This window comes from Podarcis filfolensis (assembly GCF_964270895.1).
Source record: "Podarcis filfolensis genome assembly, chromosome: 5".
Taxonomy (NCBI): Eukaryota; Metazoa; Chordata; class Lepidosauria; order Squamata; family Lacertidae; genus Podarcis; species Podarcis filfolensis.
This window is the reverse complement of record NC_139608.1, coordinates 7,306,599-7,322,184: the sequence shown is the minus strand read 5'-3', so window position 1 is coordinate 7,322,184 and position 15,586 is coordinate 7,306,599. Positions and strand designations below refer to the sequence as shown.

General features: G+C 48.6%; 1 protein-coding gene across 2 annotated transcripts in view; it reads left to right on the top strand.

Moving 5' to 3' along the window:
* CLCN2 (chloride voltage-gated channel 2) overlaps nt 1-15,586 on the top strand; it is a 75,759-nt gene that overhangs the window by 55,336 nt on the left and 4,837 nt on the right. Inside the window, exons 13-20 of one of the 2 annotated variants that reach the window (XM_083612769.1) lie at nt 833-902; nt 2,631-2,741; nt 4,962-5,175; nt 5,455-5,588; nt 10,998-11,182; nt 11,402-11,507; nt 12,258-12,334; nt 12,496-12,555. In XM_083612769.1, coding sequence (XP_083468895.1) covers nt 833-902; nt 2,631-2,741; nt 4,962-5,175; nt 5,455-5,588; nt 10,998-11,182; nt 11,402-11,507; nt 12,258-12,334; nt 12,496-12,555 — 957 coding nt within the window. The remainder of the gene's footprint in view (nt 1-832; nt 903-2,630; nt 2,742-4,961; nt 5,176-5,454; nt 5,589-10,997; nt 11,183-11,401; nt 11,508-12,257; nt 12,335-12,495; nt 12,556-15,586) is intronic. The other variant, XM_083612770.1, reaches the window with a different exon arrangement.

Here is a 15,586-nt window from a genome sequence, read left to right as displayed (position 1 = left end):
GCAGCCAACCCTGGCTGGGATCGAATCGCCAACCTTCTGCTCAACCGCAAGGTGCGCTTGACCCATTGTGCCACTGAAGCAGTTGCCAGCTGCAGGGAATCGCAAGCAGTACATGGCGAGAGCTGCTTAGGTCCTGCTCGAAGGCTTCCCATTGGAGAATATGGATGGCCACTGAGAGAACAGGATGCTGGACTAGACGGGCCATTGGCCTGATCCAGCAGGGCTTTTCTCAGGACCACGCTGTCCGCAGCATCCATGAACAAGAGCTTTGCTGGTTACCTTCTCAGGACTCAGTTGGGCTGAGTCACCCAACAGTTGCCCCGGGTCTTCAGGGCTGTGGTACACGAGACACCGCTGAGGGGTCTAGAAAATGCAAGCATATCTTCCATTTCCTGCCCACCCTCTCCTCTCCTTCCTCTCTCCCTTCCCCCTGTACTAGCTGATTGCTTAAGTGCTGGAGTCAAAACAGCCTCTTCTCCCTTTGCAGATAAAACCAACCAGTAGGGAATTCTGAGGACTTCTCCATTTCAGACTGCAGCTGGTTCTTTCAACCACACTGCTGCAGATTAGTCCCCAGGCACTTGGGTCTCGTTTGCTGGTTCCCAAACTTCCCCCAAGAGGGACCGCTTGAAAATTGCAGAGGTTTTCCTGCCTGTTGTGGGAATTGTAATCTTCAGTCTCTTTTTCTGTCCTGGGGTTTGGGCCCTTCTCCTTTCTTCTCTCCCCCTCCCACAGCGCTTCAGCACAAAGAGGTCACTTGGCTTCTGCCGATAGGGCATTCCTGGTTCTCCCCTCCTGATAATAGGCTCCTGTCTCTTTGTCCTCTCCCCAGTTCTGGATGTCAGCCTTGGCCACTACCATCCCAGTGCCCTGTGGAGCCTTCATGCCTGTCTTTGTCATTGGTGAGTAGGAGACCCTAGAACTTTCTCTGTGCTTCTGTGCAATGACCCTAACCTCTTCCCAGAGAGGATTAAGCATGCTTCCCTTTGTGGCCAATGGGAAATTCGTGCCGTTTGCATTTTAAAAGTGACCTGGCCTAATTCACACTTGCCAGACCAATAAGCAAATTGAAATGCAGCCTTCCTTCGGAAGTTGCAGTTCTGCAACCAATGTTTGCGTGTGAAAGGTGCATATAGCAGTGAAAATGATTCACATTTTGCACACAAAATTCCTTATGTTGGGATAAATGGCACAAAATTGCATATAGACAATGCATGCAAATTTTCATATGAACTTTGTTTAAACAAAAAAATAGGCAAACTGAGTTTCCTAAGTTTGGAAAACTGATAGACTGAGAGTAACCAAAATTGACAAATATTCACCCACCCTAGTGACCACTTTTGACTAAAGCTATTTGTGGTGACAAGATTACCCATAATTCCTTTGTGCACACTGAATAGCCATTTCTGTTTGTCCTGGTCCCAAGCCCTGCATCCCCCTATTGCCATCTCTTCTGTGGATTAAAAAAAACAACAACCACATATGGGGTTTTATTTTACTTATTTTTATTTATTTATTTTTTGCAAAATTCAAAGAGCCAGAAAGATTTGCTGGCAGGGACATGGGCATCCTAACTTCTGCAAGAACTCAAATTGCCTGTGGCCTCTTGGTGCCTGGATTTTTGCACATTTTTTAAATTGTTTTATATATATATATATTATTTATATACCGCCTTCTGCCAAAAGATCTCAGGGCAGTTCACAAGATAAAAGTGCAAATAAATAGTTTAACCAGAAGCCACGTCACAATAACCCCGCCCCCCACACAAACACATTTAAAGGGCCGTAGCGTAGAAGATTAATCAGCCAAAGGCCTGGTTAAAGAGGAATATTTTTGCCTGGCACTTAAAGGTGTGCAATTAAGGCGCCAGCCAAACCTCCTTGGGGAGACTGTTCCCCAAATGGGGAGCCACTGCAGAAAAGGCCCTTTCTTTCTTTTTCTTTTTTTCAATATGATTTTTATTAAATTTTCTGTTTTACAATTTCAGATAAACATTTTACTTACTTAAGGTATCACTGACTTCCCCTCTTCTCTTTCCATGGTTCATTTTGCATATTGTATATCCCTGCATATTTCACAAAAACTATATGAATCAGTTTTCCATTATTACATCCATCAGAAATTATTTACGCTGTTGAATTTATCTTAATGCTGCCAGCGTTTTCAGCTTGCGCACAATTATTTCCCGTATATTCAATAAACGTTTTCCAATCTTCTTTAAACGTATGTCATTCTTGTTCTCTTATTCTGTGTTAAGTCTGCAAGTTGTGCATGTTCTGTCAACTTAACCTGCCAATCTTCTTTAGTTGGGACCTTGCTCATTTTCCATTTGGGGGCTAACGAAACATGGGCCGCAGTTGTTTCATACATAAGTAACCTTTTCTGACACCTGGGAATTTCAGTCTGAATTACCCCCAACAAAAAGGACTCTGGGGGTGTGTTTTTTTTGGGGGGGGAGAAGGCCCTTTCTTGTGCTGCCACTCTCTGGACCTGACACGGAGGAGGCACGCAAAGATAGGCCTCAGATGATGATTGCAGAGTCCGGGTGGGTTCAGAGTGTTCCTCTGCTCTTCTTCCAACCATACCTACCCAAATCCACCTTTGGACTCTGCCCCTGTCTCTCTGGGCAGGTGCGGCCTTTGGGCGGCTGGTGGGCGAGAGCATGGCGGCATGGTTCCCGGACGGCATCCACACCGACAGCAACATCTACCGCATTGTTCCCGGCGGCTACGCAGTGGTGGGTAAGAGGCAGCTTCTCTTGTACCATTTCCAAAAACTGGGATGTTCAGCTGGGGGTGGGCACTCCCTCATCGAAAGAGGGTCAGGGCGCGGTGACAGGAGCCCAGATGGATCAGACCAAAGTCCATCTTCTTTTCCCACGTTGACCAAACTTGTGGGCAACCCACAAGGAGGGCTTGAGAGGAATAGCCCTCTCTGGCTGTTTTTGGTTCCCTAGCATGTGGTGTTCAGAGCTGCACTGCTTCTGATCTTGGAGACAGTGCATGTCTCCTTCTGTAATCCTCATAGAACTCTAGCCCAATGGTTGCCGTTAATTTGACTCTGAATTGATTTTAGAATCAAATTGATTTTAGAATGTATTTCAATTAACTGATTGTGATTTTATGTGAACTGTGTTATTTTTACTGTTGTTAGCCGCTCTGAGCCCGGCTTCATCTGGGGAGGGCGGGATATAAATAATTATTATTATTATTATTATTATTATTATTATTATTATTATTATGCCAGTCACAGCTGGGAGCTACTGATAGCCTTATCCAAGGTGAATTTTGACACTCCATTCGACTTCTGCATGACCTCTTTGGCACAGGAGCCTTTGAGAATGATAGGAGCTGAAACAGAGCTTCTGGATCCTTTCTGAGTGTCTCATTCAAACTGTGGATTTTCAGACATGGGCCCCTTCCTCCACCACCACCTCTGTCAAGAACAGGGTGGCATAGTGGTTAGGGTCTGGGCACTTCCTGGTGAAGAAGGAACGATTGTTAAGCCACTCTGGTAATGGTAGCTCTGTGAGGGGGAAGACGGCTCTCCTGGCAACTCTCAGCACCCTTAGCAGAACTACCACTCCCAGAATCCTTTGGGAGAAGTCATGACTGTTTAAGACGGCATCATCATAGTATAATGCAGGCACAGGCAAACTCGGCCCTCCAGATGTTTTGGGACTACAACTCCCATCATCCCTGACCACTGGTCATGTTAGCTAGGGATGATGGGAGTTGTAGTCCCAAAACATCTGGAGGGCCGAGTTTGCCTGTGCCTGGTATAATGTGTGTATAATTTGAATGCAGCCCACGCCTCTGCATCTCCTTCTGTCACCATGGACCTTTCCACAAACTGCAGCAGTCCAGAGGTTGGGAGTGGGGCCTTTGAGCAGAGTGTGTGGAAGCTCAGACGCAGGGGCCAGATGTCGCTCAAGCCTCTCCGCAAACTATGCCCTCCATGAGCCCTGCTTCACTCTTTCCTAGAGCGTCCCCCCTCCCAGCTGAAGCTCTAATAATTTATATTGGTTGCCTGGGTTAAGAACAGAGAGGAGGGGTGTTTTGGGTGGGGGTGTAGAAACTAGCCTGCTGTGCAAAGGCAAAATTTGCCTGGATTGCCCTGCCCACTTTTGCCCTTGGCCCCACCCATCCCTGACATGTGGCCCCAGAAGAGAGGGAGGGCGTCGGTCTCCAAAAAGCATTTCCTCCCTTTCCCTCCTAGAATGCATGAGGCCTTGAGGTGTGGCATTTCCGCTGGGGGTGCCTCTAGGCTCCCAAGAGCCATCGTGAGAGCTGGGCTGGGCTTGGCATACTGCATCCGACTTAGCCTACTCCTGCCTGGTCTTTTGGGGTGGCTGGGTGCTTTCTCAGGCTCTTGCTTGCCTCTCTCCCCTGCTTGCTCTAAGACCTCCCTGCGTTTCTGTCAGGATGCTGTCAGTGGCTCCCAGCTGGTTGCCCAGGAAAGTATAAAGACAAGGGAAAGTTTATTTCAGTGTTACAGAGAGAGGCTATAGAACCCAGCCTCTTGGGTAGTGTCGGTGTCCCAAGCAAATCTCCACCCCCGTCTCTCCCACATCCTCATTCGTCTCCTCTACGGGTGCTGCTACGTGCCCTCTGTCTTTGAGCTCTTTGCTCTCCTACTTTTAAGGCTCGCCAGGTTCTGGTAGATGGGGGTCTGAAATGCTTTCTAAAGACACTGTGTCAGCCAGCTTCTGCTCCGGTTCTGCCTCCTCCTCTCCCATTATTTCCCAACTTTCCCCCTCATCTGCCTCTGAGCTGGGACCTCCCGAAAACCCCTGTTGTAAATCTATACTGTCTTCCTCTTCCTCCTCCCTGGAAGGGTCAGGATGAGGGGAGGCGGCCTCCACCATTCCTCCTCCTCCTCTGCCCAGTCCCTGACAGTTTCCGAGGCATCTGAGCGGACGGTGCCCTTCACATCTCACTCCCGTTCTTAACCCCCACCAGGTGCAGCTGCTCTGTCTGGAGCTGTCACTCACACCGTGTCCACGGCGGTCATCGTCTTTGAGCTGACAGGCCAGATCTCCCACATCCTGCCAGTCATGATCGCAGTGATCCTGGCCAACGCCGTGGCCCAGAGCTTACAGCCCTCTCTTTACGACAGCATCATCCGCATCAAGAAGTTGCCCTACTTGCCAGAGCTGGGTTGGGGACATCAGGAGTAAGTGTGCCTCTGTGTGTTGGCCTGGTGGCTGTCAGGGACGGGTTGGACGCAGAGGAACTGTGGGAGGAACCAGCTGGGGAACCCCCAGAGGAAGAAGGCTCAGAGCCCGGGGAGTGGTGGTGGGTTGACGGTGAGTGGTCAGAGGGAGAAGCCTGGGAGGAGGAGGAGGTGTTGGGAGCTGAAGAGGCAACAGGGCTTAGTGAGCTGGGAGACTCTGTGGCAGAGAGAAGTGCAGAGATGGGTCAGGCTTCCTTCAGCGCCTCTTGTGTATTGCAGGAAGTACAATGTGCGTGTGGAGGACATCATGGTGCGCGACGTGCGCTACATAACCCTGAACTGCCGCTACCGTGATCTTCAGGATGTGCTGCATGGAACCAAAATGAAGAGCTTGGCTTTGGTGGAATCAGCTGGTAAGAGAGAGGCAAGGCAGATCCTCATGAATGTCTTTCCAGAGGAGTAGCCTCTGTGTTGGTCTTTTGCAGCAAAAAAATATAGTCTTCTGGCACCTTAAAGACTAACAAATAGATACAGTGGTACCTCTGGTTACGAACTTAATTCATTTTGGAGGTCTGTTCTTAACCTGAAACTGTTCTTAACCTGAGGTACCACTTTAGCTAATGGGGCCTCCCACTGCCGCCAGCGCGCGATTTCTGTTCTCATCCTTGGGCGAAGTTCTTAACCCAAGGTATTACTTCTGGGTTAGCGGAGTCTGTAACCTGAAGTGTTTGTAGCCTGAGGTACCACTGTACTTGGGTATATTTATCCTGGAAAAGAGGAGACTGAGGTGGCATGATAGCCATATTCAACTATCTGAGGAGTTATTACATGAAGAGTGGAGCAAGCTTGTTTCAGGAAATTTTTGATGTCTAATGTTTTACATTTTTTTAATGTGCTGTAAGCTGCCTTGAGTGGCTGGGGAAACAAGATGGAAAGCCAGCCAGATGGGTGGGGTATAAATAACATTATTAATTCTTCTTCTTCTTCTTCCTACTACTACTACTACTACTATTTCTTCTGCTCCAGAGGGTAGGACCTCTACTACTACTGACAGTAAGAGCTGTTTAATAGTGAAACAGTCTTCCTCAGGAGGTGATGGACTCTCCTTCCTTGGAGGTTCTTAAGCAGTGGTCGGATGGCCATCTGTCATGGATGTTGGGAGGGGTTGTAAGAAGTGGGTGAGATCCTTGTTTCCCCCACCCTCAGCAGGCAGGTTTGCCCACCTGTCAGCTACCTGATATAGTGACTCACAGGCCAAATGGGGAGACCCAACAGGCCTGATTAAATAATTGTTGGGAGATTTCCCACCATTGCATTAAATAGATGCCATTCTTCTCATTCTGGAACCTGCCAATTCCGCGTCCAATTGGAACAGAAATTCTGCTGAACGATGGGCAGGGGAGGGCACAGAGTGAGTCTCCAAGTCTCCACCTCTGCTGCAGAAGCCAGACAAGCACAGCCAAGCCTCCCTTTTTTTATTGGCTTTGTTGAGTTCCTCGTGCCTGTCTCTGCCTCTGCAATGCTCACATAATGCAGGCAAATAATAAGCGTTGCACATCTACAATTGAGTGTTTTCATCGATTATTTAATTGAAGGCCTCTTTCATGGTGACAAATTTAGATACTCCAACTTCTCCTGACGCCTCTTCCAAGGCAGCTGATGTAATAGGCTATTTTCCTACACGTATCGATTTAGTGAGTCGGTGGAATAGTTACCAAGATAATTTGGCCAAAATGCTAACAAAATCAGAGCATTCAGGGCCGTAGCTGAACTGGAAACATAACTGGACCAGAAACGTTTACTAATCCAATCACTGTCAGTAACGCAGCAGTCTTTTCAAATCCCTCTCAAGTTTGTTTGTTTGTTTGTTTGTTTTGCTTTTGTCTTCACATGGATGAAGCTCCAGCAGGTTTTTGCACCCTCAGGCACTGCCTCCATCCATCGTACACGTTGAGCAAACACGATTTCCGTATACACATTTTCTCCATTACTTGCTGGGCTCTTGGTACCCTCAGCTGCAGACACCTCTTTGGAGGGACTCTGGAAATGTCTGTGGCCACTTATCCTGCTATGTGGAATCACAGAATCGTAAAATGATAGAGCTGGAAGGAGGTCATTTAGTCCAACCCCTTTCAGTGCACAAATCTCAGCTAAAGCATCCAGGACAAGTGGCCAACCAACCTCTGCTTCAAAACATCCAAGGAAGGAGAGCCCACCACCTCTTGACGGTCAGAAAGTTCTTCCTGATGTTGAGTCGGAATCTCCTTTCTTGTAACTTGAAGCCATTGGTTCTGGTCCTACCCTCCAGAGCAGGAGAAAACAAGCTTGCTCCATCTTCCATGTGACAGACCTTAAGATATTTGAAGATGGCTATCATATCTCCTCTCAGGCTCCTCTTTTCCAAGCTAAACATACCCAGTTCCTTCAAGCACTCCTTGTAAGGCTTAGTTTCCAGACCTTTTATCATCTTGGGTGCCCTCCTGGTCAAGCTCTGTTCCAGCTTGTCAATATCCTTCTTAAATTGTGGTGCCCAGAACTGGACACAGCATTCCAGGTGTGGCCTGACCAAGGCAGAATAGAGTGGTACTATTACTTCCCACGATGGAGCTCCCCTCAAGGTTGGTCCAGAGGCTGCAGCTTGTGCAGAGCCAGCCCCTAGGCTGTTTGTAAGAGGAAGCCACTGCCAGCATAGAACACTTTGTCCGTGGGATCTGCACTGGCTGATCATCTGCTACTGGGCAAACTCGGAGGCAGAGCATAACCATCAGGAATTTGGTGATCACCACTGCCTCCTGTGGGAGTGAGTTTCACTCTGAGCTGTATGAAGGGGGACTGTCTTTTCTCTGTCCTGATTTATTTGGCCTCATAATTGCAGTTTTTGACCGGTGTATTAATTTGCACGAGTAGTTCTGAACCTGACTAGGATTGCAGTTTTGCGGTTGCAGAACCTCCTCTTCCAATATGTGCATTCTGGGGGCCTTTTTACAGACTTGCCTCCAAAAACCATCTCGGCGAAGTGACTATGCAGCAGCAGCACCCTCTCTCTGCCCCCCTTCCATCCCTCCTGCCTGCCACCTGTTGCTCCCTGGGAGATGCCATTGTCGTCCTGCCTGCCTGGGGCTTGATCCTCTCCTCCCAGCTTCATGCCACGCAGCTCCCCTGCTGCGACATCGATATCTTCCTGCTAGCCACAGCTATCATTTACAGGGCTACCGCAGCAACAGGGACAATGCCGTGTTGTCATGGCAATTTGCAAAGTTTGATGGGGAGGGAGTCAAAGCCAACTGATTGGAGCCAGGCCCTGATAAGCAAGATAAACTGGCAGGGAATGCAGGTGTCTTCTCTCCTCCATCTAAAGACCTAGAAGTTGTGCTGACTTGCCACACCAAAAAGCAAGACCCCAGCTGTGCATTGCACCCACCTCATGGTTCACTCCCGGAATCCATTTGCAACAAGGCAGCGCACACACAAAGGCGCAGTAGCAACCAGCAACTTCCAGTCAAAGCTTCTGCATCAAAATAGTTGGCTGTTTCAGAGGCATTTCTGAGGTATTGTGGTTCATCAGAAACTACCAGCGTAGCAAAGCGAGGATCATGCTTGAATACTTGCTCCAGTTACCAAGAAAACATTGCATTTGGACAGCTAGCCCCTTTCAGGAGAAGGGCACTCATAAATTCTCCCAGATGACCCATACCTTTCTATGCACAGGGGTGTTATTCTGTGTGTGGGTCTGAGGATTTCCCTTCAACATGGAACACCTCCGCACTCCCACACAAAGTAGCCCTGTCGGTAGAGCGTGAGACTTGATTTCAAGGTGTGAGCTCGAGCCTAATGTTGGGGAAAAGATTCCTGCATTGCGGGGGGTTGGGCTAGATGTCCCTCCGGATCCCTTCCAATTTTATGGTTCTATGAAATGCCTGTATTCTGAAGTGGCAATGTTCAGTGATGCCTGCATGGGGCACTTTCCCAAACATTTGAACCTGGTGTCAAGGCTTCAGGAAATTCTATCCCTCCCACGGTGGGATGCCAAGAAGCAGAAAAAACAAGAAGAGTTCTTACCAAGTAGTTTATTCAATATTCACAGAGAGAAACAAAGGAATGTGGTCTCTCTTAGATAATGGTGTTGCTCCAAGTGAAATCCCACCCCCTCAGTCATTCCTATTCTACGTCAGCCCTGCGTCTGTGCTTTCTGCCTCTGAGATTTCTGATCTGCTACTCTCACAGCACTGCTACTCTACTGGTTGTGGGAGAGGGGGGATCAGGAATGTTTTCAAGAGACCCTGAGTCTGTTAGTTGTCTCTCCCCGGTGCTTCTTCTTCCTGCTGCTCCCCCAATTTTTCCCAGCTTTCCCCCTCTGCTTCCTCTGAGCTATGCCCTTCTGCAAACCACTGTTCTAAATCTATACTGTCCTCCTCTTCTCTGGAAGGTGCAGATAGCGGGCAGGCGGCTCCCACCATTCCTCCTCAGTCCAGCCCCTGACACCTGGCTAGCATGAGCACCTTTGGAGATGAAGGTGTTGCAGATGGGAAGCACCCAATGTCACATTCCAGGTGCCTCCCCCAACACAGTCATGTGCAAAATTTGGCCTTGCTGTTTCTCCTTGCGGAGGCATGTTGCCCGTATCTCAGATGGAGAAGGTACCAAAGTTGTACTTCAGAGAAGCTGGCAGTGCCCTGGGAACAGGAAGCATTCAGGCTTCCTCTTCAACCCACAACATCTCAAGCTGTCCTTGATCTCCTTCTGCCTTTCCCCTGTCTTGTCCCCTATCTCTGAATTATTTTTAAAAGCTTGTCATTTTACCATCAAAGCACACACCTGGTCTATTAGCAAAAAATGGCTTCTCGGCCCAGAAATATTATTTTTTTTTTAAGAAATATTTATTAAGATTTCACATAAACAAACATACAAAAACACATAATAACAAAAGAGAAAAAATAAAAAATAAAAAGATAAATAAAACATACAAAAACAACAAGAAAAATTAAGAACAATTGTTTTTCATAACATAAAACTCGTTTGCTTGTTTCTTTGACTTCCTCACACCTCCCCTTCTTGTATTCCCATTTAAATAATCAAATCAGCAAATCCTTACCCTCTTTCATTTATCTTATCTCTATAACTTAACATTTTATAACTCAGTATTTTCATACATTATCAATCCATTTTTGCATATTCTTGTTAACTTTGTTGCCAATACCACTTATTTCCAATCCAACACCATTTTAGTTATTTTTTTTTTAACCTAATTAATCCTTCTTCCATATTCTTAAAGCATTACAGCTGGAAACCACTCAATTTCTATCCAACATCATTCTAACATTCATTAATTTTGCAATATTTATGTAAATAGTCTTTAAATTTCTTCCAATCTTCTTCCACCGCCTCTTCTCCCTGGTCCCGGATTCTGCCAGTCATTTCTGCCAGTCCCATATAGTCCATCATCTTCATCTGCCATTCTTCCAAAGTGGGTAAATCTTGTGTCTTCCAATACTTTGCAATAAGTATTCTTGCTGCTGTTGTAGCATACATAAAAAAAGTTCTGTCCTTCTTTGGCACCAATTGGCCGACAATGCCCAGAAGAAAGGCCTCTGGTTTCTTCAGGAAGGTATATTTAAATACCCTTTTCATTTCATTATAAATCATTTCCCAGAAAGCCTTAATCCTTGGGCACGTCCACCAAAGGTGAAAGAATGTACCTTCAGTTTCTTTACATTTCCAACATTTATTATCGGGCAGGTGATATATTTTTGCAAGCTTGACTGGGGTCATGTACCACTCTCGGCCCAGAAATAAGCTCAGCCTGGTTTCCCTTGCCTCTGCAGAGTCCATGATCCTTCTGGGCTCCATCGAGCGCACACAGATCGTGACCCTCCTGAGTGAGCAGCTGAGCTACGCACGCCGGCTCCACTACATGCGCGAGAAGGCCCAGGCCGACCGCCGAGCCACCGAGAAGGTTCCAGAAGGCGAGGAGGAGCACCAGACGCCTGACACGGGTGTGCGCTTTCAGGTGGGCAAAGACCAAGGAGAGTGGTGTTGTTATTGTTGTTGGCAAAATATGCTCATTGTTGAGGGCCTACGTTGATTTGGAGAGGCAAAGAGCAGACGTAACTGAGGAATGTAGCGTCAACAGAAGAAGCAGCCCATGTTGTCTTGAGGTGGCAAAGCGATAGGGTCCAAGTCTTGATCCCTTTTGTAACGCCGTCCCTTTTTCTCCCTCGACACTCAGATCATCACCGAAGAATCCTCCTTTGTCCCGCCGCGAAGTGAGTCCCGTAAGCCCCTGAAGCCGGCACTAAAGCGAGCATCCAGCACTTTATCCGAGAGTGTCTCCAGTGAGTCCTGTGTCCCCCTTTAGCCCTACGGCAGGGGTCAGCAAACTTTTTCTGCAGGTTGCCGGTTCACGGTCCCTCAGAACTTGCGGTGAGCTGGACCGCACGCATGCGCACGTGTGCACAGGCCTTCCCTCCGGCTGGGGAGGGGGCACCCCGCTGGCGCTGGGTCTCGGTTTGCATGGAGGGGCAGCAGCCACCCCTCTGGGAAGGGCTCCTATCCCAGGGTGTCCATGACCGTGCTGCTAATGTGCCGAGCAGCACAGAGGAGTCCTCCTCCTCTTCCTCCTCCCTCCTCCACTCCCGCTTCTTCCCGCCCCTTCGCTTCTCCCTTCTCGGAGCTAGACTTCAACAAGGCGCCCTGCCCTGCGCCTCGCCCCGATTGGAGCAGTGAGCCTCAGGAAGGGTCGCCATTGACCGCCGGCTAGCGTCAAACTGGCCAATGGAGGGGAGGCCTGAGGTTGCTAAGGCTTCGGATTGGCCAGCGTCATGGAAGTCTGAGCAACCTCGGAGCATGCTAGGAGATGTAGTCCTAGGAAAGCGCCTCTCCGCAGAGCTAAACTGGAGCTAAACTGGCGCGATGACTGACTGAGTGGGTGGCAGGCGCCACGGGCCAGATTTACGACCCTGGCGGGCCTTATCCAGCCCCCAGGCCTTAGTTTGCTGACCCATGCTTTACAGTGTCCCTTTCCAGTGAGGCCCCTCTGATGTTTGACACTCTCTCTCTTTCTCTCTCTCTCTCTCTCTGGGCAGCTGGGACTGTGGACCCCCCAGGCATCGCTCTGAGGAGCCTTTTTTGCGCTAACAACACAACAGCAGAGCCAGCTGAGGTGAGGCCTCTTTCCTCCCCACCCTCCACCCCACCATGTGCCGCGTTTGGGTCTGTTTCCGGGCAGAGACTCTTCTCTTCCGCTGGGAATTATGTGCTAGCCGTCCCACTCCCATAATTCCTCTCTCTCTTCCTTATTTTCTCCCCCCTTGGTAAAATAAGGATGAGAATTCGGGCCTGCCTGAAAAGCGCAAGTCGAAGCGTGTCCGCATTTCCGTGGCGGTAAGTGTGGGCCACGCCACGTCCATGCAGCTCCCACCCAGACAATCACAGGGCAGGAAGCCTTTTCCTCCCCCAAATGTGTCCATCAAGGCCTGGGACTGTGCTGAAGGTTTTTTCTTTCTGTTTTGTAGTGCCATGCCCCCCAACAACTGGGGCCTGCCCAAGATACTGAGAATAATAAGATTCCCGTTAGATCAGGCCAGTGGCCCACCTAGTCCAGCATCCTGTTCTCACAGTGGCCAACCAGATGCCTGTGGGAAGCCAGAAAGCAGGATTCGAACACAAGAGCACTCCCCACTCCAGGCTGAAGCTGGAGGCAGAGAGTACAGATGATTACTCCCTTCCATCACCGCTCCCCATGTACATGTGGGTGGGTGGGTGTTGTTCCACTAAGGTCAAACAATGATCCCGTACAATCGTCATTTGAATTAAATGTGATTTGCACAAGAAAAGTCCTGCTTCCCTATGACTTGGGACCCAATGATGCTTGGGGAGCAACAGGTCCAAAATAGACAAAATCTCCCTTCCCACCTCCCCAAAGTTCTAGCTCAGGGTTTCCCAAACTTGAGTCTCCAGCTGTTTGAGGACTACAATTGCCATCATCCCTAACCACTGGTCCGGCTAGCTAGAGATGATGGGAGTTGTGGTCCAAAAACCCAAGTTTGAGAAACCCTGATCCAGCCACTCCCTTAGATGAGTTTTTAAAAGAAAAGAAAAAGAATCCCCCCAATTAACCACAAAAGTTTAAAAAGAGAACAAGAACTCTTCTCTGTGAATTTGCGAATCACTGCCTGGTAGTCCTAAAGTCTGAATAAAACCTCCATGTTCAAGCACAGGATATCCGTGAATACAGTTGGAAGCAGAATGCTGGGCATGGCTGGACCTTTTGGTCTGATCCACGTGGGCGATTTGTACAAGGGAAGCAAGGTGCAGTATTGGTCTGGAGTGAACCCAGGATTGCTCCCGATGCTGTATAGGAAATGGTCCGAGGCCACTGCTCCTTCCTCGGTTGACTGACTGGTGAAATTATCTAGTGCCACAGTGTGAAAGCAGGGCAACGGCACAGCCAGAGCCTTCAGCACAGTTCAGCCTCTTGTTTTGATTCATCTTTTCTCTCTTAGTGGCGCACCCCCCCCCAAAAAAAAATCCATACCCCCCTCCCATTTTTTTACAAACTAACTGATTTATATAGTGATCTTCTGGAACAGCCAATCAGAAATCTCCATCGCCTTCATCCTTGCTTCAGAATCACTTGTTTCCCCAGCTAATTCACGCCTCTTCCAACTCCTGTAGTGAAATCCTGCAACATTGAGATGATTTCCTCGATTCTGTGTGAGCTTCCAGAAATACCATGATTTGGTCGGGGTTCAAATTATCTTGTTGGGTTGTTGCTTTGGCCACCAGTCCCTCGGTTTTTACACCAACTCAGCTTCTGCTGCCTGTTGTCTCCCCACCACCTTAACCGAGAAGCACCAGAAGAGAGGCTGATCTGATCTATTATTGAAGAGCAGGAATCCTTTTTGCTGCCAAGATGTGTGTTAAAACCAGAAGCTGGTTCAGCAAACCACACAGCTAAGGGTGTATCGTAACACGCTAAGGACTTTTGAGGTGGTGGGGAAGCCTCTGGCAGTGGTTTGCTCAGCTTCCCTGAATTATCACAGAGGTCTGACAGATAGAAGGGCTGCCTCTTGGCTGAGTTATCCTGGCCCCAAGTCTGGATCCGTGCAATGCAAACTTAAAAGAGGCATTCGCTCTCCTAAGGAACTCAGGGAACTGTGGTTTCTGTTAGGTTGGGTTCGGTATTTCTTAACAGTCTCTGACTGCCATTTGAAGAAATGTCCTCCTCCTAGAGAGAGGGGGCCGGGCAGGGAGAAGGACCCTGGAAAGGAAAGAGAAAAGAAATGGGGAGCTAGGAAGCAACCCCAAGGATTGACATGCTAGAGAGCTGAGAAAGGGGGTCACAGCTCCTTATAGAGACTACCCTCAGTGACAAACCAGGTTTCTGTGACACACTGCATTTGGGGTGTCTCTGAGGCCTATCAGTCTGCACATCAAGTATAAAAGGTAAAGGACCCCTGGACGGTTAAGTTCAGTCAAAAGCGACTATGGGGTGCGGCATTCATCTCGCACTCAGGTCGAGGGAGCTGGCGTTTGTCCACAGACAGCTTTCTGGGTCATGTGGCCAGCAGGACTAAACTGCTTCTGGCGCAACAGAACACCGTGACGTAAGCCAGAGCACACAGAAACACCCTTTACCTTCCCACGACAGCAGTACCTATTTATCTACTTGCACTGGTGTGCTTTCAAACTGCTAGGTTGGCAGGAGCTGGGACAGAGCAACGGGAGTTCACCACTGTCGTGTGGATTCGAACCGCTAACCTTCCTGTTGGCAAGCCCAAGAGGATCAGTGGTTTAGACCACAGCACCACAGGCGTCCCTGACCAAGTATACAGGAAGCATTCAGCTTGAGGGGCTTGTAAATCCTGAGAAGAAACCTACCTGTCGGACAACGCCAATCTTACATTGCTGTGGGGAGACAAGTCTCCAACTTAAAAGCGTAGGAATATTACCACATAAAAGGCTTTGCGTGGTGAGAACTGATATTTACCACACTGAAGAGTCTGTTCCAGTATAGTAAATAGCAGCTTTTTCCACAGGAGGGTGCCTTCAGGCAATGTATTCACTATGCAAAACCAGCAGGGCAAAATTCACTTTGTGGTGGCATTGCCGCATCAGAAAGTAATGTATGACTAGGGCTCAATTTAAACTGAAATGTGCACAGAAGCCTTTGATCTCATTGCCCTCGCAAAGCTGGGATGCATAACTCTTCTTTGTCACCTGCTACCCCTGGATGCTCAGAACTTTTCACACCTTGGGCCCCGATTCTGGACTGTTAAGAGCCTCGTATTCTTCTGGAGTCAAGTTCACTCCCTGCCCCGTCTCCATCTCTCTGTTCTTCTTTGCTCAGCTCCTCCCCAATACCTTCCCAGGGTGGCATTGACAAATGTGGCTCCTTTTCTCCCTCCTTGTA